This window comes from Thamnophis sirtalis, unplaced genomic scaffold (assembly GCF_051295495.1).
Source record: "Thamnophis sirtalis isolate CommonGarterSnake01/CBP01778 unplaced genomic scaffold, rThaSir2_p1.2 scaffold_6, whole genome shotgun sequence".
In the NCBI taxonomy this organism is placed as follows: Eukaryota; Metazoa; Chordata; class Lepidosauria; order Squamata; family Natricidae; genus Thamnophis; species Thamnophis sirtalis.
The window spans coordinates 85,306,356-85,332,948 of record NW_028261386.1 but is presented as its reverse complement, the minus strand read 5'-3'; the positions used below and the strand labels follow the sequence as shown (position 1 = coordinate 85,332,948).

General features: G+C 37.4%; 1 protein-coding gene across 3 annotated transcripts in view; it reads left to right on the top strand.

Annotated features, from left to right (window-relative positions):
- The window catches only part of UTRN (utrophin), a 468,873-nt gene extending 449,125 nt beyond the window's left edge, over nucleotides 1-19,748 (top strand). For all 3 annotated transcript variants that reach the window (XM_087718331.1, XM_087718332.1, XM_087718330.1), the window contains exons 73-76: nucleotides 1,861-1,969; nucleotides 4,286-4,378; nucleotides 15,703-15,725; nucleotides 17,617-19,748. In XM_087718331.1, coding sequence (XP_087574457.1) covers nucleotides 1,861-1,969; nucleotides 4,286-4,378; nucleotides 15,703-15,725; nucleotides 17,617-17,625 — 234 coding nt within the window. In that variant the 3' untranslated portion in view covers nucleotides 17,626-19,748. The remainder of the gene's footprint in view (nucleotides 1-1,860; nucleotides 1,970-4,285; nucleotides 4,379-15,702; nucleotides 15,726-17,616) is intronic.
- Nucleotides 19,749-26,593: the final 6,845 nt, after the last annotated feature.

Sequence of the window (26,593 nt, the reverse complement as noted above, 5' to 3'; positions counted from 1 at the left end):
GAGTCCATCTCCAGTTTAACACTTCTCCTGTATTTGAGGCATTGAACTACTTCACAAATCTTACTTTTTTCATAGTGCACAGGAAACATTTTATAATAGCCATCTATCAACCTGTTTGTGCAACTTTTGTAAACATTAATATGCATTGTTCTTTAAAGTGACTATTTGTGAGATAGTTCAGTTGCATTTCTTTTCAATTGGTTTTAAATTGGACTATGTGGTGACAGGTGTTATGTAACCTTGTGGCATGTGCTACTGTTTGTTTTTCTAATATGTTATTTTCAAATCAGTCTTATGTTTTTAAAAAGATTTCTTTGTGATTATGATATATTCACTGAAGAGTGTTGATTAGATTAATAACATGTCAAGACTTTATTCTCCCTGAGCTATGGGGGGAAAAACCCCGATTGAGCTGGTGGAATCAAAGAGAATTCTGTTAGTAAGATTATTTTGAAATCCTGCATTTCATCTTGTTAAAATGTGATATTTCAGGTCACAGTTTGAAGGTGTACTTACTATTTTTATTTCAACAAGGATTGATGGTTGCCGTGAAATTTGGCCATTGTGTCCAAAATAAGCAATAACAAAGTCAGATTTAGAGATGAAATGGAGCTGCACATAGAAACTTCATAAAGACATGTTAAAAAAGAAATTATAATGAAATCATAAATGTCTTAACTAAATCCTTAGGAAAATCTGGAAGCTTGCAGATCAAACATATTTATTGCTCCATAGACAAGGAATAAGAGAAATAGGCTATCAGTAAATTAATCATTGTTTATATGCCATCGGAATCAGTTAAGTTTGTCAAAAAAAATGAAAGCAAAATATTTTGTGAATTCATGTTAAGCTGAAAAAAGAATAAATCTAACGGAATTCATAAGCCCAAAGTTTGCTGATAATTGCTTTGTAATATGGAACAACTATTATTTATTACATGGAATTTATTACATGGAATTTAGCTTCTCTCTTTTGTAATCTAGCAGGAAGAGCCATCAAAATACTCATAAAAGTTCTTCTTTAAGTTAACTAATGAAAAGAACTTCTAGAAAAGTATGGACAAAAGCAAAAACAGTACTAGCAGAAGATTTCATTCATACTCAGTAATGTATGGTGATCCTTTTTAGTTTTTAAGTATCACGTACTGAATAAAACATGAAAATTGTTACTTAAAATATCTAGAATTAGTTTAATCCTAGGAAACCAAGTTTACCTGCAGTATTGTAAAGAAGTGTTTCTCAATGACTGGGGAATTCTGGGAGTTGGAGTCCACAACTCTTCAAGTTACCAAAGTTGAGAAATACTGCTAGAGACAGTGGTCCCCAACTTTTCCAGCTCTGCAGACCAGTGGCAATGGTGGCAGACTCAGGGGGGAGGGATGGTTTCGCATGCTGCTCACGCCACTTGCACAAGTGGGGCTTAGCATGCTGTCTGTCACTTGCATGGCCCAGTTCCCAATGGGCCGTGGACTGGTACCAGATGCAGACTGGCGGTTGGAGACTCCTGGCTAGAGAGAATTGTCACTCACATTGGCTCTATACATCTTTGAACTGTTCCAAAAATGTAAAAGCCAACATAGGATTCAGTTTACATCAAAACTGTTATGAAGTCTATTAAAAGTCCGATATATGTGTTCATTGCCAGCGGAACAAAGTAATTGCCATCATGACTGTGGGATATGAAGTAAACCAGCAGGCTCAGACACTTAACTCTGTCAAAAGCTTGCTCTTCTTTATGGTGTCTGATTCATTTCAATCCTGGATATTGAATACTACAAAATACGTTTTATTAGATTTCATCAGATAGTTAATGTATGCTCTGGTATGTTCAAATCAACTTCTTCCCACCTCTAATTTGCAGCCTGAAACAGATTCCAGGGTTAATGGAGGCTTTTCTAATGCTTCACCTCAGCAATCCACCCTTGGATATTCATCTGATCAGGATGCTAATTCACAGTTTAATCAGACAGGTAAGTTACTAGTTAGTGCACAGCTAGTAGTGTTATATTTCCCTTGAGCCAGTTTCCAAAGTCTATTGAGTTATAAAATTAACCCCATGCAAAATGTATGCTGGGACCTGAGGTACCTTACGATTGTATATTCAGGTTGAAATTTGAGTTATGGGGTTACCCCTTTCTGTCTCCCCACTAGTTGTATGGTGTCTTGTTCATTATATAAATATTCAGTATATGTATTTGCCTAATGCAATAACAGAGATAAAGTTTTTTGTTTGGTGAGCATTTCTTCTTAGAATTAGAAAGTTAATGTACAAAGAACCAAGTAAGAATTTACTATAGAAGCTGCCTAGTGTAATATATTATTATCCAGGCCAGGTATTCAATTTATTCTTAGGAAAAATTATAATTACTTGCATGTGGTTTGTTATTCAAAAGAACAAAGCTTCATACTTTGGCTGAAAGATTCATAACTTTTCTGAAATTAGGAAAAAACATTATTCATTTTATCATTTTAGCCACTATAAAGCATTTTTAGCCATTGTAAAGCCCTTTAGGCATCTTACAAAAATGTAATATAAAACAATAAAATATTAAGAAGAATGTAAGAGCTAAGTAGATAAAATGGCCAACAACCCAAAACCCATCAACTGAATATGTCACTACTGAATGTTCAACAATTGTGAAATGATCCCATTAAAGTCAGGCCAGAGGAATGACAAGTAAAACAATTACTATGTTATTGTTACCTCGTGATGATAGATGACTTTGACTGTATTGTAATAGTTGAGATGAAAAATAAATTTAAAAGGCTGAGGTTGAACTTTTTAACAAAGTACAAACATTGATATTAAAATGCCTATGAATAGGATGTGTTTGTTGTGCCTCTCTCTAGTCAAGTTGAAAATATTACAGATGTTTCCACAGCCTAGAGCTGCAGAGAGGCCCCAGTCCCATTTTTGCAGCTTCTGGAATTACACTAAACTATTGCTGCCGATATTCAGGAGCAAAAGAGAAAAAAAATGTTGATTTTGTGACTTTTAATATTTTAATACTTTTTTTAAAAGAAGTATTATTTGAACAACTAATGTTCATGTCCCAGCTCTTCAAAAATTTTAAATGCCAAAGCCAAACCTTTTAATACTCGCAGGTTTCTTTGCAGTCTTCATAAGTTTGTAGGTGAGAGAGTATGGATGGACACATGGGTTGATACATAGATAGCTAAACAGATGGATGAATGGTTAAATGGCTAGCTAAATGGATGGATGGATGGATGGATGGATGGATGGATGGATGGATGGATGGATGGATGGATGGGTGGGTGGGTGGGTGGGTGGGTGGGTGGGTGGGTGGGTGGGTGGGTGGATGGATGGATGGATGGATGGGGGGACGGATGGACAGATGGACGGATAGATAGATAAGCTTTTACAAAATAGTCCAGATTATGAAATGGGTGCTGAATCAAAGTGAAGAAGATGAATATCCCAAAAATATTATAGTGCCTTAAGGAAGCTAGAGAACAAGGATCCAACTGAACAAGGCATACAACCGAAGACCAGGACTTTTATGCTCATGAAGGCAAGGAACATGCATCATCTCTATGGCAGTCAGGACTACTGATTTTCATTTTTTCTTCTCTTCTTTATTCAAAATATGGAAGTTCTGGCCTTAATAATGATCATTGGCCATTTGGGCACTGAGCCTTTCTGCTGAATACAGTGACTACAGTGATGTGCAAAATGGCTGAATACAGAGCCATTTTCAATGTAATCACCTACTTGATAAAACTGCAATATTTCCACAACTAATTGTCTTGGTAAAATTCTGTCCAATATTATTGCAGGCATCATGGATAAGCTTTATAGTTCAGATAAGAGCCAAGGTGGCGCAGTGGTTAAATGCAGCACTGCAGGCTACTGCTAGATCAGCAGTTCAGCGGTTCAAATCTCACCGGCTCAGGGTTGACTCAGCCTTCCATCCTTCTGAGGTGGGTAAAATGAGGACCCAGATTATTGGGGGCAATATGCTGACTCTCTGTAAACCGCTTAGAGAGGCCTGAAAGGCCTATGAAGCGGTATATAAGTCTACTGCTATTGCTATTGCTATATGAGAAAAGGGATAAATTGATACTTTTAGTTTCTATTCCTCTGTATCCAAGTTGTTATCAATGAGCCATTCTTGCATAATGAATCAAAGATTTCAATTAGTTGAATTCTTTTTTGAAATTATTCTGAAACCATACGGATAATAAGGGTAGGTGGAAGCAGCTTTTGGGATTTTAAATACTATTTCCTTTTTTACTAAAGTCGTTTCACATTTTGTTCTCCTTAGGTATAGATGACTTGCTAGTCCCACCTCATCATACTAGCACAGATTTAACGGAGGTCATGGAACAAATCAATAGCACATTTCCAGCTTGCCGCTGTAAGTATTCAACATACTAAGCCAAGAATCTGAAGCTAAACTTGAATACAATTGCCTATTTGAAAAGCAATCATTTAATGTTCTGTAAAACTGCTCACTGAATACACTTAGGAGGCTCTCCAGTCTGGAATCAAAGGACAATGGTTACTTTCCAAAAAAATATCATAGGGTAATATATCACTCCATAATATATCCATAAAGTTCTGAAACTTTGTTTCTAAAAAAAACCCCTTTATTTTCATTACACAGGAAAGGTATATGACTAAACAGCTTATAAAAATTTATAAATTTCCAGAGTTTAGCTGTGTTAGCCTATTGAACCCAACACAAGAGAATTGAAACAAATTTCTTATAACATATATATTAAAATGTTTTCTAAATGACATGATGCAAAATCTGTCAATTACCGTTGACACAAATGTAAACATGGCTAAACCATGTGGCTAAATCCATCAGAGGTGAGATCCATCCCCACTCTCCTGTCCTTAAGGAAGCACCTGAAACCTTGACTCTGTTGCTTGGTCTTGGACCTCTATAAGACCTACTACATTGGGGGTAGTTGACCAGGTAGAGAAGATTTATCCAATTTTTTTTTTTTTAAATATGTTTATTTCCATTTCATTCCATACAATCACATGTATACTGTGCATAACCGGGCATATAACATTGAATAATAAACATAGCCTTCCCTTTTGTAAACAATACCCCGCAAAATACAAACCCAAGATTTATCCACTTTTAATGTTAATACTTTTAATTATATTTTAATGTTAGTATTTTTAATATAGTGTAAAGACAAATGTACATTGCTGGTCTTTGACCGTAATAAAGATCTTTGATTTGATACCCCCAGGCTGGACAACATCTTGGTTTTTAACTTTTAACTTTAATTGATTTAGCACTTTTTTATTTCACTATAAGCCACCCAGAATTGCTTCATTAGTAAGATTTAATTAAAAAAAAACATGCCTGAATATTGAACCTGCATAAATAATGTCAGCTTGGATTAAGGGAGATGGGACTGTTCATAGCCAAGAGAACAATATGTAGGTGAAATAGTAGGGAACCCTACTCTTTCATATGCTTGCATATGCTTTGATATTATCTAGAAGTCTGTTGCATATGCTTTGATATTATCTAGAAGTCCCAATTTTTTGTAAGCCTAGAATGCCAACTGATACTTTAGCCTGCCAATTAATCACCCAAAAAGAGAACAAATGTCTGTCCTTTGCGGTAGACTAGACCAGGAAACCTACATTATGAATACTAATTCTACTTTTATTATAAGTTACAGTAATAAACCTTGAAATTTTTGAATGGACCCCCCCCCCCCAATCCCTGCCTTAATTTCATGAGAACTAAAGAAGCTCAAGTCTAAATCAGTTTGTCAAATTACATTTCTTCCTTGGGTTCAATTATCTTTTTATCTGACTATTCACTTTGTTCTCATTCCTGATCCCAACAGGAAATTCCCAAGATTACTCTTACAGTCCATTGCATCAAGTTAACATTGCTTAATGCCCATATTGAAGAAAATGCTTAGTGATTAACATTATAAACACCAAAAGCCTTAGGTACCTTGAAGAAAAAGTATGATCAGAGGAGAGTGGATCTTCTCATGCTATAGGAAAGCTTTAGATAAATATGAAATCTGTATTGGCTTAATCCAAATTTGTTGCTTTTTTATACGGTATGCAGAATGTCAACTTATATAACCAGCCTCTAAGAAATGTACTTTATGCAATTGATGTAACCTGTAGCTTGATTCCTGTAGTAGTTTGAAATACTATAATTCACAATATATAATAGATAGACACAGTATCTACAGTAGATATACACAGTATGTAACATGTCTTTTATTATGTACATGCATATCCTTGATGTAGAATAACTAATAACCTTGCCATATGTCCAACAATAGATCTTTTTACAGCAAGAAAGCATACACTTACCTTTATTGCAAGTTTACAAGTATCACAAAATTATGTGCCAACATTTTTGCATAAAATACTAATTTACATTGTTTCTGTTCACACAACTTCTCTTTAATAGAAAAGGTAGGTGGGTCAGGAATGTTTATGATACTGTTCTCCCCCATGCAGAGTTTCAGTTAATGAACTTTGTTGCATGTAATGATAAACTATTCATTTAGCAGGGGACTACATGCTTTCAATGTGCATGTATTTTGTTATTATTTAGGAACCCCAAATTTTTGTAAACCTAGATTGCCGCCTGATCCCAATCAGATTGCCAATTAATCACCAATCTGTGAAGTCTAGCTAAAGCAATTACTGAGTCCCTGTGACTTTTTTCTCAGCTGAAAGTTATATTTTTGACACTCATTGTGTTCCCTCCAAATACACTTTTTAAAAAAATTTGGATGCACCAAATTGAATTTTCCCCTGCTTTTTAATTGTATTCTCATTATGACATTAATTAAGGTAGTAATATTTGCTGCTTGGGGTATGAATTTTTTATTACGTTTTCCAACGAATATGCAAGAGACGATCAGCTAAGTCAGGTAAGATGATGCAGATCTGCAGAAGGTGGAATGTAAAGTAGTCTCATTCTGCAACAGCAACAGAAACAAATCTTCTCTATAAATTTGATTGTAATGGCTAATTTATGTATTCCTGTTAGTGTTTTACTAATTGTTCATTCTTCATTAGATAGGTGAATACTTTATGCTCCACTAGGGTGATTTATTCTGATCCTTAATAGAGTCCATGAACATATAGATAGCAATTATTTTAACTTTCAATGTCAACCTTTATGTTAAGTTGACCTGACATTCATTGAGAACATATATTTGTTTCTAATTCAATACCAATTTGCACAGCTTCATTTGAAATCATAAAATCAAATGCATTTAATATTCATAAAATAAATCATTTAAGGTACATAATCCTATGAAGAATAACTGAAATAAAGTCAAATTTTGTTATGTATTGTTGTTCATAGTTGCGCTCTGCTCTGCTATACTCAGTTATAATAACCTGATCCAATTACAGTATTATTAACCATAATTCTCCACATACTTAAGGGATTTTCCCTTAGAAACTAGTGGTTTTAACACCTCACTCATACATGCTCATACCATCTTTTCTCCCAAACCTATGCTAAATTGTTAAAATCTGAAAAGATCCCTAAATCAGACCCCTTATATCCACCCTTGAGTATAGAGCTGAGCTTCTGAAGTTAAAAGTATATGATTGGTGCTGTCCTTTAGCCAGAACAACTCATGCCTTGATATCAACCAAAGGATTTGTACTTTCTTTGTCCTTTTCTGTTCTCAGCTGTAACCTTCATTTCACATTTTACAGTCATAATATTATCATTAAAAACAGGAAAGGTAGAAACCCGACTAAGCAATTTCAAGAATTTAAGAAATCAGTTTTCTCTAGTGTTTAAAGTGGAAAATGATAGGTTGCATGAAACATATCATTATCTTGTTTGAATTCTTGTTTCCAATTTTGTCCTCGAATTGATCAATTAAAGAAAATTGTTTTCTGATGTTGGAAATGATCAGGAATTATAGAATTCCATGGGGTTGTAGCAAAAACTGTGAAATTGTGAACCTACAGTGAAATTTAACCTTTGCACATATTGCCTGAAGTGCTTTAGGTAACTTAAAAACAGGTTTTAAAGCCTGTTTAAACACTGAAAACATACTGATGGTTATGTTGTTTAAAAATAAATAACTAGGCAATGTTTGGATAGCAATATCAGAGAATTTAAACTTTCAGACTTTGGGTAAACAGATGTATCTTACTGTCTACATGGGAAGAGAGAGGGATTGAAAGAGAAAATGTAGTAGTCTTCCTACAGTCCTTCAGGATATTTCAAATTAAGCAGTTAATCAATATAGTTCTTTTAATTAACAAATACAATGAAAGGGGAGTTAATTACATGTTGTAACACAAGATGTTGGACTTAAAAATATTAAAGATAATATTAAAGATATTTAGCAGAATACCTGGATGTCTTTTTCTTACTACCACCTATTCCCCCCACTTTTTTTCCTGTTTGCAAGCTTTCAGTGACATATTTATTTATAATTATGCTTTCTATCCCTTAAAATAGTTAACAGGTACAACCAGTGTTTTGCTTTTAAATCTGCTCATCTTCTGAGAGAAAAAAGATACACTGAAGTAGAATGCCACTTAAAATAATGCCCACAGCAAGGTTTATAATCTTATCAGACTGGTGGATTTGATGCAATTTCACAATTTTGGGGGTAGGATTTTGGAAATTTTGAGATGAGAGTCTCCAAATGTTGACCATTATTATTTTGTTTATTCAGAACCCAATGTTTAGGTAGGCCATAACCAAATAGGAGCAAATATCTCTATTTTTTCCATGGAGAAATAAGTCTCCTTAGAAAATCTTAGGGGAATTTGTTTTTTAAGTAGAAATGTTCTTTATGTGTATTTCTGTGGGTTAGAGCAGCGACCCCCAATCTTTTGGGTGCCATGGACCAGTTCTGTGGAGAGCAGTTTTTGTGTGGAAATAGGTGGGGGCATAGTTCTGCTTGTGTGGGGATGGGCTTGCATGGACCAGGTTCTGGCAGGCCAGGACCAGTGGTGGTCCATGGACTGGGAGTTGGGGACCCCTGGATTAGAATACATTAGATTTGTTTGATTAGTGTTCCAAGCACAAATGTGTGCATGTTAATAGTTGCATCCCAGAACTTCATGCTGGGTTTGATTAGTTGTGTAGAGGCTAGTTCAGGAGAGGTGACTGGATGAAGCAAACTTAATAAGGATCAAGAAGAAAAAAAGAGGACACAACTAAGCTGCTTTGCTTTTTCCCTCTCTTTGAGAGGCTCTCAGGAGGTTTTTTGGGTGAATGGGAGGAAAATGACTGAGGGAAGGATGGCAGGCAGAAAAATCCCCTCCCCATTTTCCTCCCATTCGCCCAAAAGCTTCCATTCCGAATGCTGAAGGTTCGGAATGGAGGCGATGGTGCGTCCACAATGCATCCAGCTCACCGAGTCTGGCCTGCTGTAGCTCAAAAAAAGTAAGACCGCCTTGAAAATAAGCCTAAGTTTTCAAGTCTAAAAGAAAATAAGACTCGGTCTTATATTCTGAGAAACATGGTAGCAGTGCCAGTAGACTTTACAGCATCCTGTGTATGATGGGAAAACTTTTGCCAGTTGTGTTAAAGGCAAAACCACATTTGCAATAAACATTACAGTGACAACAGACAACTATTTTAATATGCAGATTTTTTTTCTCAGATCAATGGCATGCAGTTACTAGCCTGTTATTTTCTTCTTCTAACGCATGTGAAATGTAATACCAAAAGCCTATCTAGCCAACATCCTATTTATCACATTTTGTGCATCACAGACTTTGATACATAACAGAATGCCACTGGCTTTTTTACTGTTGATATACTGTTGAGTTGGTATATAGCTCTCACAATTCTAATAGTTATATCCTCCATGAATTCATTTAGTATTCCTTTAAAAAAAGTGATCATTAGATTTTATGTGAATTTCATAGATTTTCTCTAAGCTATTGAGGTATTTTTCCTTTGTCTTTATGAAATCATTCATCATTCAGTTTCATTGGGTGAGATTTTGTGTTGTATGTTGCAGTATGTGTTAGTAGATGTCATTCAAGTGATATTCTGAAAGTGTTTTTTATATAGGTAGTCCTCGACTTACAAAAGTTCATTTTGTGACCGTCCAAAGTTACAACAGCACTGAAAAAAGTGACATGACCATTTTTTTACACTTAAGACCATTGCAGGATCTCCAAAATTCAGATGCTTGGAAACTGATTCATATTTGTGATGATCCTGAAGTCATATGATCACATTTTGCAATCTTCAGACAAGCAAAGTCAATCAGGAAGCAATTCACTTAACAACTATGTTACTAACTTAACAACTGCAGTGATTCACTTACCATCTGTGACAGGGAAGGTCATAACATGGGGCAAAACTCACTTAGCAACAAAAATTTTAGGCTCAATTGCGATTGTAAATCAAGGACTACTTGTATTCACAAGCAGATACGTTGCAGAGCCTCCTCACCAACCAGTTATGCTACTGGTATTTTATTCAGAATAAACTAAGACCCTACAGTCATCATCATCTTCATTTAACACCCCATAATCTCGTGTGAGTCTGAGCAACTGAATGAAGCTAGCAGAGTGTTTTAATGGCCGGATGTCCTGCCTGTCACCAATGCAGAGTTTTATTCAGCAGATATATTCTCAGTGTGCCCAGAGAGAGAAATATCTGCCTCTACCTGGGATTGAACTCACAGTCTCCTGATTGTGAGGCAAGAGCTCCACCTCTAGGCCACTGCACCACTCCAACTAAGACTGCACAGTAATTGCTTAATAATCAAACCACAAAAACCAGGAAGAGTAAAAAGGCTCTCTGAGAAAAAAATATGAAATCCTGAAACCTTCTCCCCCTTTGGAAGAATTCTAAATCTTTTCCTTGAAGTTCCTGCTCCTTTCAAACTTCTCAGTATCAGCATTAAGCCTAACTTACCAATTCCACTTCAGATATAGTTCTACCGTGCATTCTTTAAATGATAGGATTTGCTCTTCTAATCATAGTGTGTGGAGAGCTAAGGCACCTTCATTCAGTAATCCACTGTGATCAGAATGGAAATTGAACTTCTGCCTGTCTCCCAGGCAGCTGAGGAAACAAAAAATGGCATCAGTGAAAGTATCTGCCTAGAACATTTACTTTGTGCACCTAACAAAATACTATAATATATTCATATTAACCAGCTAGTGAGATCCTTTGTGCATTTATTAAGAACAAGTCATTTAAAATTGGGCATATTCACAGAAGTAGAATAGGAAAATAGGGATTTTCTTGCTTTCTTTATTTTCAGAATTCGTAGAAATATTCTTATAATTCAGTAGATGCAAAATTGATGCAGACCACATATAACATGATTCCTATAATTCTAAATAAACCCCAAGGTTTCTCTCAGGATTTTCCTAAGGAGTACTTTCTTGATTGAGTCAAGAACTTCCATTAAGATTTATTTAAAGACCCAAACAACTTAATCCAGACTCTTCTTTCTAACATACCTGTCCCAACTTTGTTTTGTTCTGGGCATTACAGTTTGAGAAAGATTCCTACAACCAAACAGATGAATAAGAAGTTAATAATGATAATCAAGGGGGTTGAATTTAAAGATCTGAAAACATTTCATCTTGAGAAAAGATGATAAAAGAGGGGACATGTCATTTAAGTATCATAGTGTAAGTGCTACAATATAAAGTACATACAATACTCCTATTTTGACTTGGAGCATCTTAGAGCCTTCTTTTAATTAAAAAAAATTAAAAGATTTAATTACAATAGTAAAATAATACAAACTGAAAAGAAAAGAAAAAAATAGAAAAAAAAGTGAAAAAAAGAGGAAGAAAATAGAAAAAGAAGAAAACCCTAAAAAAGTGATTTCCTATCTGCATTTTGACAAGTATAAGAAATCTCACTATTTCTTCAGTTAGTGAACAAATATAAAACTTTTCATCTCATAACTCAACACTTAACTATAGGAAAACCCAATAAGTAGCATCTTCTCCAAACCAAGGGTCATCAAAAAGTTGATATGGGGCTCTGAAATAATATCATTAATTAAACATGTAAGCCTGATTTCTTCATATCTCAACTCTTAACTGTAAACAAATCCACATTTAGAAGAAACAATAAAGTGGTCCCAGTATCCTAGTACGAACAAAAGATGAAAATTGACCTAACCAAGTAGTGACATTTTTTCCTTTAAAGAAAACATCCCTTGCTTTAAATGAAAGAACAATAAAATTCAAGGCCAAATAATTAAGTGACCCACATTTTTATTTGGCAGATGTAGCAACATTTACTTGTGCTAACATGAAAGATCATTCGAAGCATTTTGTGTAGTGATATTTTGATCTTACAGTATATATGGATAAATAGATAATGTTATGCAATGTTAAGAGAATCAGTTTTAGTATAGTGGTTAAGACATCATACTAAAAACCAGGAGACTGAGTTCTACTCAGGGTGAAATCTACTTATCTTTGCTATCGGTTCGCAAATGTGAGAGTGCTTCTGCGCATGCACAGTGTCAAAAATGGACATGTTGATGTCTGGGAGGGTGGGCAGATCCTGCTACTGAGCGTGCCAGGAGAGTAGAACAGCGAGAGGGGGAGGAATCCGCTGTGCCACGCGATTAGCTAGAAAGCAGGATTTCCTGCTTTCTAGATGATCTAAATCACACTGCATAGCTGATCGTCAGAAATACCAGTTCACCTGAACTGGTAGTATTTTTTTTATTACCTGTTCGGGTAAACCAGTACCTTTTTTTACTACCAGTTTGGGTGAACCTGTCTGAACTGATATCATTTCACTCCTGATTCTACTCTCACCTTAAGGATAAAGCTGCTAAGTGACCTTGGACCAGTCATACTCTTTCAGTCCTAGGAAAGAGGCAACAGCAAATCATTTATGAAAAACCTTGCCAAGTAAACTTCAGGGAGTTGCCAGGAGTTAACACTGACTCAAAGGCACCTTCCTCCCCAAATCTTATGAAATGAACACTTTTACAATAAGATCATTCAGGAGAGCAACAGTGCTGTGGTGCTTTGTTTCTCTATTTTTTCCTCCTTCTTCTAGGCTGTTGAATGACTGACTAATATGGATTCTTTTTTAGAAAACCTCTTACTGGCTATAACAATAACAGATACATTTCAAAGAAACTGCATAGAGTTAGAAGAGTACCGTTGTCTTATCCTCATGTTTCATAATAAAATCACTAAGTATTGCTATATCTATGTCTCTGAAAAATTGCCCATTCAGGCTTTTCAGGCATGTGTATATAGAACAGGGGTGTCAAACCCACAGCACGTGGGCCAGATGTGCCACGTGCTGGCCACGCCCATGCCCAGTTTAGCAAAAGGGGGAAAGTCAGTATACGTCACGTGACGACTCCATAACAACACAAGTTTGACACCCCTGATACAGAATGTCAATAGTCACATACAGCCAGTGTATATCACAGTAGTCCTCAATTTATAAGTGTTTGAAGTTCTGATGGACCTACCTGGGGGGTACTTAGGACTCAAGGTCAAAGTTCCGACATCATCTTCCTCCTCACAGTCACATGACTGAACTTTGGGTGCTTGGCAACTGCACCAAAGACACATGACCATATTTTTGGAAGGTTTTGCTAAAAAAGAACAGTTATTTCAGATTTCTGGCAAACCCACACCAATAGCAAATCAATGATTTGCTTAACAACCACTGTGTTCACTGCAAAAATGGTCTTAAAATCTATTTATGACCATCACAATGATTGTGATGGGCACAGGCTTCATTACGACTTAATTGAGTACTATCTGCATGTCACTTGTAACATCATGTTTTCCTCTAGGACTAGTGAATAGGAAGTCCATGCTTTGTTGTTGATTCAAGAGGTGATAAAAACCAAAGAGAAGCTGTGGTAGATAGGGCTTCATTATGCAAATTTTTTCCTCCTCTGTGTTTGGAGATGGCAGAACTTCTATCTAATGGGAGCAAAATGAAAATGGGTGCAATTTATTGGAATTCTGGATCTAGCTCATTACATTTCCCATCATCCCTTTTAAGATACTTTATGGTTCAGCTTGAAGATGATGTATACATTTCATATCATAGCATCACAAATTAGTATTCAACTAGCAAAGATAGAAATATGATTATTTATGGGGGTGGGATGACTCAGCAGTTAAAGATGCTCAGCTTCTCAGTTGGAAAGCTGACAGATCAGATTCGGCACCCAAGCACTGTGTGACAGAGTGAGTTTCCCGTTCCTTGCTGCAGCTCCTGCCCATCTATCAGCTTGAAAGCATGCAAATACAAGTAGATGAATAGGTACCACTTTTGTGGGATGGTAACAGCATTCCCTGTGCATCAGCATATTGTCATGTTGGCCACCTGATCATGGAAATGTCTTTGGACAATGCTGGCTCCCTTGGCTAAGAAATGGAGATGAACACTGTCCACTAGACTTATATACAACCAGGCAAGGGAAATCTTTGATTTTATGATTATTTCATAAAACCTTGCGGTAGTCCTGGATTTATTGTGCCAGAGGCCTGAAGATATGAGAAACCTTAGGAAGGTTAAGGGAAGCTTTCTAGCAGAGTGCCTGTTTAATCCAGTTTCACATCTTCCTATAGAAGACAAGCCGCTGTGATCACCTAGATCACCTTCCATTTAATGAACTAACACCGAATTAGTTCTGTATATTTGGATTGTGTGTTTTTGTACCAAAAAAAGGTTATATATGAAAATTTCAACTGGGTACCAACATCAAATTTCGCAAAGTGGGAGTGGCGATAAGGTGCTGTCTTTTAATTTGGGATTATCATCAAGCAGAATATTTAAGTGAGGTTTATTTCCATTTCATTCCTTTCTTCAGGGAAAGAATGGCCAATGATATTACAGGTAGTCTTCAACTTATGACCACAATTGACCCCCAAATGCATGTTGTTAAGTGAGAAATATGTTCAGTGCGTTTTGCCCCATTTTATGACTTTTCTTGTCACATTTGTTAAGTGAATCACTGCAGTTCTTAAATTAATAACACGTCTGTTAAGTGAATCTGGTTTCCATATTGACTTTGCTTGTCAGAAGGTCGTACAAGGGGATCACATGACTCTGGGGCACCACAACCATCATAAATGTGAGTCGGTTGTCAAGCATCCAAATGTAAACCATGTGACCATGGGGATGCTGCAATGGTCATAAGGGTGAAAAATGGTCCTAAATCATTTTTTTCAGTGCCATTGTAACTTTGAACGGTCACTAAATGAACTGTTGTAAGTCAAGGACTATCTCTATTGCACCATTGCAATCTCCTTTTGTATATTCATGTGAAAGTGGCAGCAGTATGATGATTCTTTTATCATTTTGATGTCCATGTTGGCATTATTTTTATAGTTGCATAATTATCTGTTCTCCAGTCTCTAGATTTAAATTTAAACCTGTCATTTATTTGAGTGATAATCCATATATTTCCTCTGCCATCACCATGTGTTGTTATAGCAATAATGTTAACCTCTCTATCTGAATTCATTTCATTAAACATGACTATTAAAATTTTATATGCTAACATATTTGATCTGCACAAATACTTTATGTTATAATCAAATGTTTAATAGAGTGCTTAGGATTTATGGGAAGGAATTCCGACAGATTTGCAAAGAAAAAAAGCATGGAATATGTCAAATATAAATTGTTTTCTGCATACAGCATAGCTACATCTTAATCTTTGAGACTGCATTATATGACAATTAATCACACTGTTTTCTTATTTACAGCAAATCTTGCTGGCAAATCACAGGTATGAAACATTTGAATGCTTTTTAAATAGGTTTTGATGGGACAGGCATTTTTGTTTCACTTTTTCTCCGGGCAAACACACAGTCATTTTTCCTAATGGCTCCCAAGAGATGACCTAATTAATTTACGAGCCTCGAGACAAAATTCAAACAAAAAACATTCATTTATTAGGATCAACATCTTGGCTTGATCTTCTGTGGAGCCTAAACTGAATCCCACTTAATGGCATCTGAACTTTACCCCTGTGTCTCCTCCCCTCTGCCTGAAGTCATCAATCACATTCACCAACAAGATGTTACAGGTTCTGGACATGCGCATTCACATCCCAGTCACAAGAATATGAGACTTTACTCTAGCCAAAGTATGCATAGAATTCTCCTCCCTTCTCAAGTTGATAGTAGTCATGGAAACGTTTTAGACGTTGACAATGGCCCTGTCCCCTGCAGAGTATGAGATGAGCAGGATTTTGTGTATTTGAAGGGTTACTTGGCTGAAAACTTGCAGCATGTAGGAATGAAGTGACCTGATCCCATTGTATTATTTTATCACATTATTTTACTTGTAGCAGAAAATCACACCAAATCTACTTTCATGCTATTTCAGAGATGGTGAAAAGGAAACACTGTTTTAATTTTCTTAGATTCGTATCGGGGAAAAAATTAAATACAGAGAGACACACCCTACCCACAAACAATTGTATTAACACTTCAAGGATAGTAATACTGCCATACTTTATCAACAAAATCCTTCATTTGTGGTATAATTGAAAGAAATGTGTTGTAAATAGCCCCAAAATTATCTGTTGAGATTTTACACCCCCCTCAGAAATTCTTTCTGGGTATATTTTTTCTTCTTCTAAACTTGAACTTGAGTGCACATTTCACCACAGAAATGTGCCCTGGACCAGCTGCAAGGAAATCATTTTACCACTGAGATGCCTGTAAGGTTGCTGCTCACTCATCTTGCCATCCCTCGGGACCAAGGCTTATGTATCTCCCTTTTGACCTGAAGATTGGGTGCCTTGTTGTTGGCTTTTACACAGGTGTTCAAGGGACTTGTAAAAAATGGTTGGGGGGTAGGGAGAACAAATGTTTGATTGTAATATTTCACATGTAACCTTTGTTTTAGGTATTTATCAGGAACGGCATTATCAGTTAATAATAAAGTGATAACATTGGAAAGTTGCTACTTTATTATTAACAGATAACCCCCGATCATATTAATACTGTACAATTCTGTAACAGGACAAGAATCTCTTGCTATGCTTTTGTCAAGATGCCAAGGCAGAAGTGCACAGACATAATCAATAGGGGGAAAAATCTATTATCTGAAGCTATTTCATCCATTGCTCTGCAGGGTAGGATATCCTGTGCATATGTTTAAGCTTGTTCATCTTGATTCAACCCAGAGGAGTTGCTGCATCATACTTGCCAATGTGGTGTAGTAGTAAGGTGTCTTGGACTTTGACAAGGGAACCCAGATTTTAGTCAACCTACAGAAACTTCAGAGCTACTTTGGACCAATCATACTTTCTACCAACCTATAGGGTTATTATGGAGAAAAATAGGAGAATGAAGCTTTGGCTATGTTGCTTTGAACTTGGCCCTGAGCCTGGGATTCCTATCCAATGATAACATATGAAGAGGCTTTTTTTTTTTTTTTAGAAAAGATTCAACTCAATCCCAAAGCCATGATTAAGTGTTGTCTCCATAGGGCAAAAGTTAGGCATGCATTCTTATAAGATGTGTCGTGCATTTTTGCTATCTTTATCCTCCTAGCAAATGTGATGCCTCTTAGATAATTTAACTCAGCTGTGTTAATATTGAAAGAAGCTGTTGCCTATGCAAATTACGGCCCTCACTTGCTCTTCTCTTACTTTTTCTTGCCTTCAGGCAATGTGAGCATCTTCTTTGGAAGATCACCTGCTCTTTGCAACTTCAGCTCAACCAGTGCCAATCACAAGTTCCAGTAATCACATGGCTGCTTGGGACCTTGTAACCTGCTGTTCAGCTCTGTGTATTCTTACTCCAAATAAGAAAACACTTGAACTACCCAAAGAAGAGGATGTTGTATTTTATATTATTGTGTGTGTTTTTCCCTTCTTCCCTCTCTATGCAACTGTTATTTTAACAAACTGTGGAGTATTTGGAAATGGTTATGCATATGTACTTTGATTTATATAATTATGCAGCATCAGGAAAGGGGATGGTAGGGATTTATATCCATTCTTTTTTTGATATTGCTAAAGTGAATTGCCTTTAGAGCTTGGAGCAAAGAGTTACATTTATACTTTCCTTTTGGCTTTTTGCATTTATCTTTTCAAGAACCTTTTCTTCTGAGACACACTGCTTTTTCTGCACAGGTTATTTATACTTAGCCTAAGAGTCCAAAAACATAGGAAAAAGATCAGCTTCTCATAAACTGCACAGTTAGTATTGACAAATACCATTTTAGACACACAGGGCTCTATTTTGCCCCCACTAACTTCATTCAGCTACAGTAACTGTTGACACTCAAGTAGCATTTTAATGGATTTACTTCCCCCACAGAATGTGGAATGATTTTTATTCCAGATTTTATTGTTTTTAATTTTTTTTGTTAGGCTGAATTTTACCTTAAAACAATTATTCTGAATATGTGCAGTTTTTATTTTCTGTGGCGAAGACATGACCATCGTATTGTGCCAAATTTTATGTCCATCACTCCATTCAAAGTATGAAATCTAGTCCTGAAGTAATTGTAATTTGGAAGCCTACCTAAATGAAGGAGCTCAGACTACTTCAGTACTTAATTGCTCTGCCTTTGTGCCAGAAAGATTGGCTGGATGGATACCTTTAATCAATAGCATTGTACATTTTTAAAATGATTCCCTTATAGTCAGCATTTCAAGGGAGAGCCAGGGAGAGCCAGCTGAGGAGAAAAATTCAATCACTGTTTATGTTGAGTAGCTAGGCTTGGTTCCTTCCCCACTGACTGTGTGGCTTTGCATGGCCCTTTGCTCTCATTATAAAGCACTCACTCATTCTTTCCATACGTTGCATGTGTGCAATAATCATATTTAAAGGACCAAAATAGTGTTGGAGAAATTCCACTGCTGAATATTATTAACAGGCCTGTCCATTATTTTATGTTATCATTTACAAGGTGAGTCCTAGTAGAATTTGATGTGCTATCCCAAATGACATTGCAGTAGAAGAAGCATTAATCTTGGGGTGGATGTGGAGAATGGTGTCTTTTAAACCACTCAAGTTTTCTCATAGCTCATCTCCAGTACGGAGGTGATACTAGTTGTAACTATGCTTAGAGGTATTATGAGGGTCAAATTAGATAATATATGCTATATAATCAAATGATTCAAAGTGCTATCTAAAAGTATTATTTTTTCAGCAGCGGGGGGCGGGGGTTGCTCAGAGTAGGAAACAGAAACAGATTGCAGGTTACTATGTGGATTTTTCATCTAGAAAGAAATATATTTTGGTATAGATATTTTGAGAAGGAAAAGAAGTTTTGCAGAAAAGAAGAGCCATGACCACCTTTCTACCTCAAACCAATTTTCTTTTTCTTTCTTTTTTAGTATTTAGCTTGGGAAGCAGTTCAGAGATCTGATATTTTTGAGTATTTTCATTTACCAGATAGTATCAAGCCAAAGGGGGTTAAAAAAAACAAAACCACACATCCCCCCCCCCCCCAAGCCTCCTTTAAACATACTTTAGCAGAAAAACAAATCCCAGCAATGGATAGGATGGAACTTTTGTTTTTAATGGAAAGGATATGTATAAATTGTTTTTCAGCCTGTGTTTGTATGCATATTCTGTCCTATACTGTCAAGTAAAAACAACTTAACAATATTACATTGTAATACTCTTCCTCTGATAACACTGATAAATAAAAGGAACATGTTGTGGTAACATCTCAGAAAAAGAAAAGTTTCCATGTTTGTGGTTTTAAATTATGGCATTTCCCATTTCTAATCTAATTATATGATAAGATTTTCACTCTCTGAATAAAATTAATTTTTAGTGAAGACTGTTTGATATTCTTCATAGGAGTAAATACATTTCAAAAGCTCATTCCCTTTGTAAGAATGCTTCCCATTTCAAAGTGCCTTTAAAATAAGTAACAAAAATATATAGCATCATACATCAATGCATATTTTTATACCATTTACATTTTCAGGGATCAATATACATCTTCACCAGTAAGAGGGCCTGACATCAATCTGTGAATCTAGTTAAAGGTTTACTATTCATATTGAAAATGCATTAGAGTGTATTGCTTTATTCAGTGGCAGAGCTTAAAATTCCTCTTCCTGGCTGTCAGCATTGTACTCAACTGTTCTGGATACTGGCAAATATAATTTATACCCCAGGTTGACATAACTTTAAACAGCCTAAAGGCTAAGCCTAAATAGATATTTAAAAGTGGCACTGCTTGAAAAAATCTTCCATCGATGAAGTAAGTATCTGATATAGCACATTCCAAGGCAAGGTTGGTAATATATGGCTCTCTCCTAATCCTGTAACTCCTAGTCAGAGACGGAGGATGAAAGATACAGTTCAACAATACACAGACGGTAATACTTTCCTTAACCCTGCTGTGAGGCAAAAACTGGGAGATAACCAATAAAAGATACTGTTGGATGAAGACCGTTCTCCCTGTTAATCGGGAAGAATTCCAAAATCTATCCAAGGTGTTTGAATCATCATTCATATTGATCTGCTCCTGAATCATGAACTATCTGGTAGAGGAGATTTTTGGGAAAACCAAAAAGGTAGTGTATGGCATGCCTTAGTTACAGTATCAGCTGCCACTTTATTAATTAGGCATGGGGGGAAGGGGCAGAAATTTGCCAAAGAATGCAAAAGATATCAAAACTGGCTTTGAAGAATGCATGCCTGATGACCTGGATGACAAATAGATGTTTAATATCTTTCAAGAATTGATGACATCACATCTCTCCTGTCCATAATGTTGATTTTAAATGAGTCAATGAATTAGTGTGAATGTTTATTTTTGTACATAAAACATCCTCTACCTACAGATACAGGAAATTTGTTAGCCATGATGGAAAAGGAAGAGACTAACTAGAGTAATGTGGGATTAGTATTTAATCATTTATTTGCCAGTTTTTATATCATAAATAGGGATGTGGGGGCTCAGTGGCTAAGATGCTGAGCTTGTCAATCAGAAAGATCAATAGTTTGGCGGTTCAAATCCCTAGCACAACGGAATGAGCTCCCATTACTTCTCCCAGCTTCTGCCAACCTAGCAGTTCGAAAGCACTTAAAAATGCATGTTGAAAAATAGGAGCCACCTTTGGTGGGAAGGTAACTGTGTTTCATGTGCCTTTAGCGTTTAATCATGCCAGCCACATGACCATGGAAATGTCTTTGGACAGCGCTGGCTCTTTGGCTTTGAAATGGGAGATGAGCACCACCCCCTAGCACATATGTGCAAGGGGAATCTTTATCTTTATCATAAATTATCACAAAAGAGCATCAAAACTAGAATGCATATAAAAACCATCATAATAAAATTATTAAACACTGCTCATAAAAAGTTATTGGTGCACAACCCCTAGCATTATTTCTCATTGTGAGAGAAATTCTTTTCTGTGCTTCAAAATGTACTGGCCACAAAACTGGAATTTATACATTTATAATATAAAATGTTATACATGATTTGCCCTTTTACTGAACTTAGAATATTTGTTGAGCATATAATGTGAGTCACTGCAGGTATAAGTCTAACCTTGTATTATAAAAAGAGCTGATTTGTTTGGCTGGGTAAAAAAAAACAAAAAACCCCATGACTGATTTTGAAATGTTTGGAAATAAGCACTATGGACTGCTTATCTTTTCCCCCTTTTAAGGATTTTTTAGCATTATCTTCTTTAAATATACAAATCTCGAGAATCTTCTAGTTATTTTTGGAATACCATATATACTCATAAATAAGGCAAGAATTTTCAGTGCCCAAATGCACCCCCAAGATTGAGTTTGTCTTATCCACATCTTATCTGCAGGTATATAAGATAATACTTTTTATATTATTTACATTCTCATATATATACCATGAAAATACCATGAAAAATGGATAACCCATGAATTATACAGAGAAAAGCCTATAGAAGAGAATATTTGTAGCCCAAAGTTACACTGGGGTCATTTGTGCGCTCTCAGCTTGCAGATGTTTCATTACTAAACTAGGTAAGATCAGTGCTAGTAGGGTATGGGGTGTGCTCTAACTTTATATCTGTTGGCTTGGACTGGTGGTCTGGCTGGGAATGGTTTTGGTGGTTCTTTGGTTGGGCTTTGTTAACAGTTCCTTGATTTGTATTGTTTGCTTCTTGATTGTTAGTCTAATGTTAATCTTGGTGTTTGCTCTTCTGGGTGTTGATTGCTGGTTTTGTAGATTGTAGATTGTAGAAGTTTATTTATATGCCGCCCTTTTCCCTGGGGGGACTCAGGGCGGCTTACAACCAAAAGGGGGGGGGGAAACAAACTTTTAACATATAAGACGATACATAATTAAAACACAACATTCATACCATTCGGGCGGGTTACAGTCTTAGCCCCAGGCCTGACGGGATAGCCAGTTTCTGAGGGCTGTGCGGAAGGTCTGGAGGGTGGTGAGGGTACGAATCTCCATGGGGAGATCATTCCATAGGGTCGGAGCTGCCACCGAGAAGGCTCTCCTCCGCGTGGTTGCCAGTCGGCATTGACCGGCAGATGGAACTCGGAGGAGGCCTAATCGATGAGATCTAATAGGTCGCGTGGAGGTGATTGGCAGTAGGCGGTCTCTCAAGTACCCAGATCCACTACCATGAAGGGCTTTATGGGTGACAAGTAGCACCTTGAAGCGTACCCGGAGATCGACAGGTAGCCAGTGCAGCTCGCGGAGGATAGGTGTTATGTGGGTGAAGCGAGGTGCACCCACGATCGCTCGCGCGGCCGCATTCTGGACTAGCTGAAGTTGCCGAATACTCTTCAAGGGCAGCCCCATGTAGAGCACATTGCAGTACTCCAGCCTGGAGGTCACAAGGGCACGAGTGACTGTTGTGAGAGCCTCCCGGTTCAGGTAGGGGCGCAACTGGTGCACCAGGCGAACCTGGGCAAATGCCCCCCTGGTCACAGCTGACAAATGGTGTTCGAAGGTCAGCTGTGGGTCCAGGAGGACTCCCAAGTTGCGGACCCTGTCTGAGGGGTGTAGTGTTTGACCCCCCAGCCTGAGAGATGGAATACTTGCCGAATTGGTGGGAGGGAAACACAACAGCCACTCGGTCTTATCTGGGTTGAGCACAAGTTTGTTAGCCCTCATCCAGTCCCTAACAGCTTCAAGTCCCTGGTTCATCACGTCCACTGCTTCATTGAGTTGGCACGGGGTGGACAGATACAGCTGAGTATTGTCCGCATACTGGTGGTATTTTATCCCGTGCCGCCGAATGACCTCGCCCAGCGGTTTCATGTAGATGTTGAAGAGTAGGGGGGACAAGACCGAACCCTGCGGCACCCCATATGTTAGGGGCCTAGTGGTCGATTCTATGCCCTCCAACTAACACCGACTGCGACCTGTCCGAGAGGTAAGAGGAGAACCACTGCAAAACAGTGCCTCCCACCCCCACCTCCCGCAGTCGTCGCAGAAGGATACCATGGTCGATGGTATCAAAAGCCGCTGAGAGGTCAGGGAGGACCAGGATGGAGGCAAAGCCTCCGTCCCTGGCTCTCCAGAGGTCATCGGTCAATGCGACCAAAGCGGTTTCTGTGCTGTAGCCAGGCCTGAAGCCGGACTGGAATGGGTCAAGATAGCTAGTTTCCTCCAAGGACCTCTGGAGCTGAAAGGCCACCACCTTCTCAACAACCTTCCCCATAAAGGGGAGGTTGGAGACTGGACGATAATTGTTAAGAACGGCTGGATCCGGCTTCCTGGGAGGAGCTTACTGGTGGGGGCAGCAAAAAATCAGCTGCCTCCGAATTCCTGGCTACGTACCTGTTTAGAGGATCTTCCATCTGACGTCTTATCAGGTTTTCTTATCCTTCAGGCAAGAGGGAAAGAAGAAACTGTTTTGCTGGCAAATGCTCTTCGATTTTTGCAGCTTTTGTGCTTGCAAGGAAAGGGGGGCTAGCCCAAGGCAGAACGGCTGTCCGTGCTGGGAACTTCAAACTGCCTTGTGCAGGACAAAGTAGGTCTCTCCCACTCTGCTCTAAGTTTTGTTTGATTTAATCTTATCACGAGCTGAATCCGTTTACTGCGAGGACAATAATTGCTTATCAACATTTTAGCTTCTTTTCTTTTTCTCCTCCGAAAAATTATTTACTCAGAGGCTTTTAAAATGGCGCCGAGCAGGCTGGTTTCTCCGGTAATAACGAACACTTTTTGCTAATTCTCACAAGACTTCAAAAGAATTCAAAACAAAAGAGATTGCTTATCAGATGTTTTGGTTTCACAATAGAAGAATTTTACTCCTTCTTTAACCTTGCTTATTTGGAAGTTAAATGGTGATGAATCTGTTGAACGGTGTTGTTACAATGTTTACTCACTGAAAGTTTTGCCAAGCCTTAAACTTCAAAATAAAAGCCTCTTTACTTAAAGCTGCATATTTAGGCAATAGAGTTTTATTAACTGCAGGCAGACAAATTTTGAAATGGCCTCAAAACCAAATATTAACTTGAAGTCGTCACCCTCTACTTCCAGGGGCACATCCTCAGTGCCTGGCACAAAGCTGCAGCCTCCGCTTCCTACGCCCCCTGCTGGGGATGTGTTAACGAAAGAATTTTTTCTGAGTAATCTAAGCGAGGCTCTTAATGCACAGACAATTAAAATGGAAGATAAATTTAGAGATAATAGAGAGGAGAGAAAAGAGGAAATAAAAGAAATGAAAGAAGAAATTAAAAGTGAAATAAAAGGACTTAAACAGGAGTTGTATGAGAAATTTGAGGCTAAGGTTGATAAAATTAGAAACGACATGCTGAGTCTTGTAACTGTATTAACAGAACATATTTCTGGAGTGGAAGATACTCTAGAGGTTCTTAATGATGCCAATGCTAACTTGACATTGAAAACAGAGGTGGTGGAACAAAAAGTGGAAAATGCTGAAAAAGAAATTATTATGATACAGTACCAACAAATGGAGTTCGCATTAAGAGTAAGGGGGCTGCGTGAGGAGAAACAGGAGAACCTGAAACAGATCCTATCGGAAGCTTTTGACCGCCTGATGGGAAGACCAGGGACCAACCAAGGCTGGCAAATTGACAAAGCTTACCGCGTTAACTCCTGGCTGGCAAAGCAGAAGCAGCTTCCTCGAGACATCGTTATATATTTTACTACAAGAGAGTTCAGAAATATGGTACTGCAAGCGTCTTATAACACTAAGCTTCAAATTGGCGGTCAAGACCTGGCTGTTTTGAAAGAGATACCACCTCAAATGTTAAGAGCCAGAAGAGACTACGCTTTTTTGGTCGAAGAACTCAGAAATCGTCAGATACAGTATAGATGGGATGCACCATTCGGCATCATATTTACATTTGATAAGCAAAGGTACCGCCTCAACTCTGTATGGAAAGCCCGAGATTTTTATTATAATATATTGAAGGCCGGACACCCTGCACCATCTGGACCTAGAGAAAGACCACAAGAAGGACAGGATAGACAGCAAACTACACAACCACCAGACAAGATGGAGCATCTCTCTTCTCTAGAAGTGCAAGGTGCTATGGAACCAAGACCTAGCCGCATGATTACTAGACGTATGGAGAAACAAGCTAAAAAGCAACAGCATCAACAATCATCGGCCATCGATCAAGGAACTACAACAACAAATCTGGAAGCAGTGGGAGGAGCTAGACCTAAGGTTAAACAGGCCGTGCAGGAAGCTCTAAAAATGCTTCAACCAACCAAAGATGACAACTAAGATTTTAACATGGAATGTCAACGGACTGAACTCTCCACAGAAGAGGAAGAAAATATTTCATTATCTTAAACAGTTTAAGAACGATGTAATTTGTTTGCAAGAAACTCATATCAAGTCAACTGATCAAAAATATTTGATCAATTCAAAACTTGGTCAACATTTTGCAGCTTCTGCTATGGAAAAGAAGAATGGTATAGTTGTATATTTAAGAAAAGATATGAAAGCTGAATTAATAGAAGCAGATCCCTTCGGAAGATATATTGCTTTAGACTTAATCTTAGAAGGGAAAAAGACATTACTTTTGGGAATTTATGCTCCCAATCAACAGCAAGATAGATTCTATAGAAATCTTCATGCTAAATTAGTACAGTGGGACTATAGTTCCTGTATACTATTGGGTGACTGGAATGGAGTGATAGACACTAAGAGAGATAAGAAGATTTCCCGCCTAAATACCAAGATGCGAGCAAAGTTACCCAAATCTTTCTTTGATATTATGGATGATTTTGAATTGAGAGATATTTGGCGAGAAAGAAATGCAGAGGAATATGACTTCACTTTCTTCTCGGACAGGCATCAATCCCTTTCAAGGATTGATTTTATTCTAACCACTAATGATTTGCTTTCTAGGGTCAAGAAAACAAAGATTGCAGCTAGAGTCCTTTCGGACCATAACCCAGTTTGGATGGAGTTGGGAAGGGTAGTGCAGGCAAGAAGGTCTTGGAGACTGAATGAAAATTTATTTAGATATGAAAACTATATTAATGATTGTAAAAAATTACTATCTGAATATTTTGTTTTGAATATGAATAAGGGTACATCTATGGAATTTGTATGGGATGCAAGCAAAGCGTATATGAGAGGAGTTTTGATGAATATAAATAAAACACATAGAAATAAGCAAGGGTTAAAACGAACAGAACTGGAAGAGGAAATTAAGAGAAAAGAGCTGGAGTTAA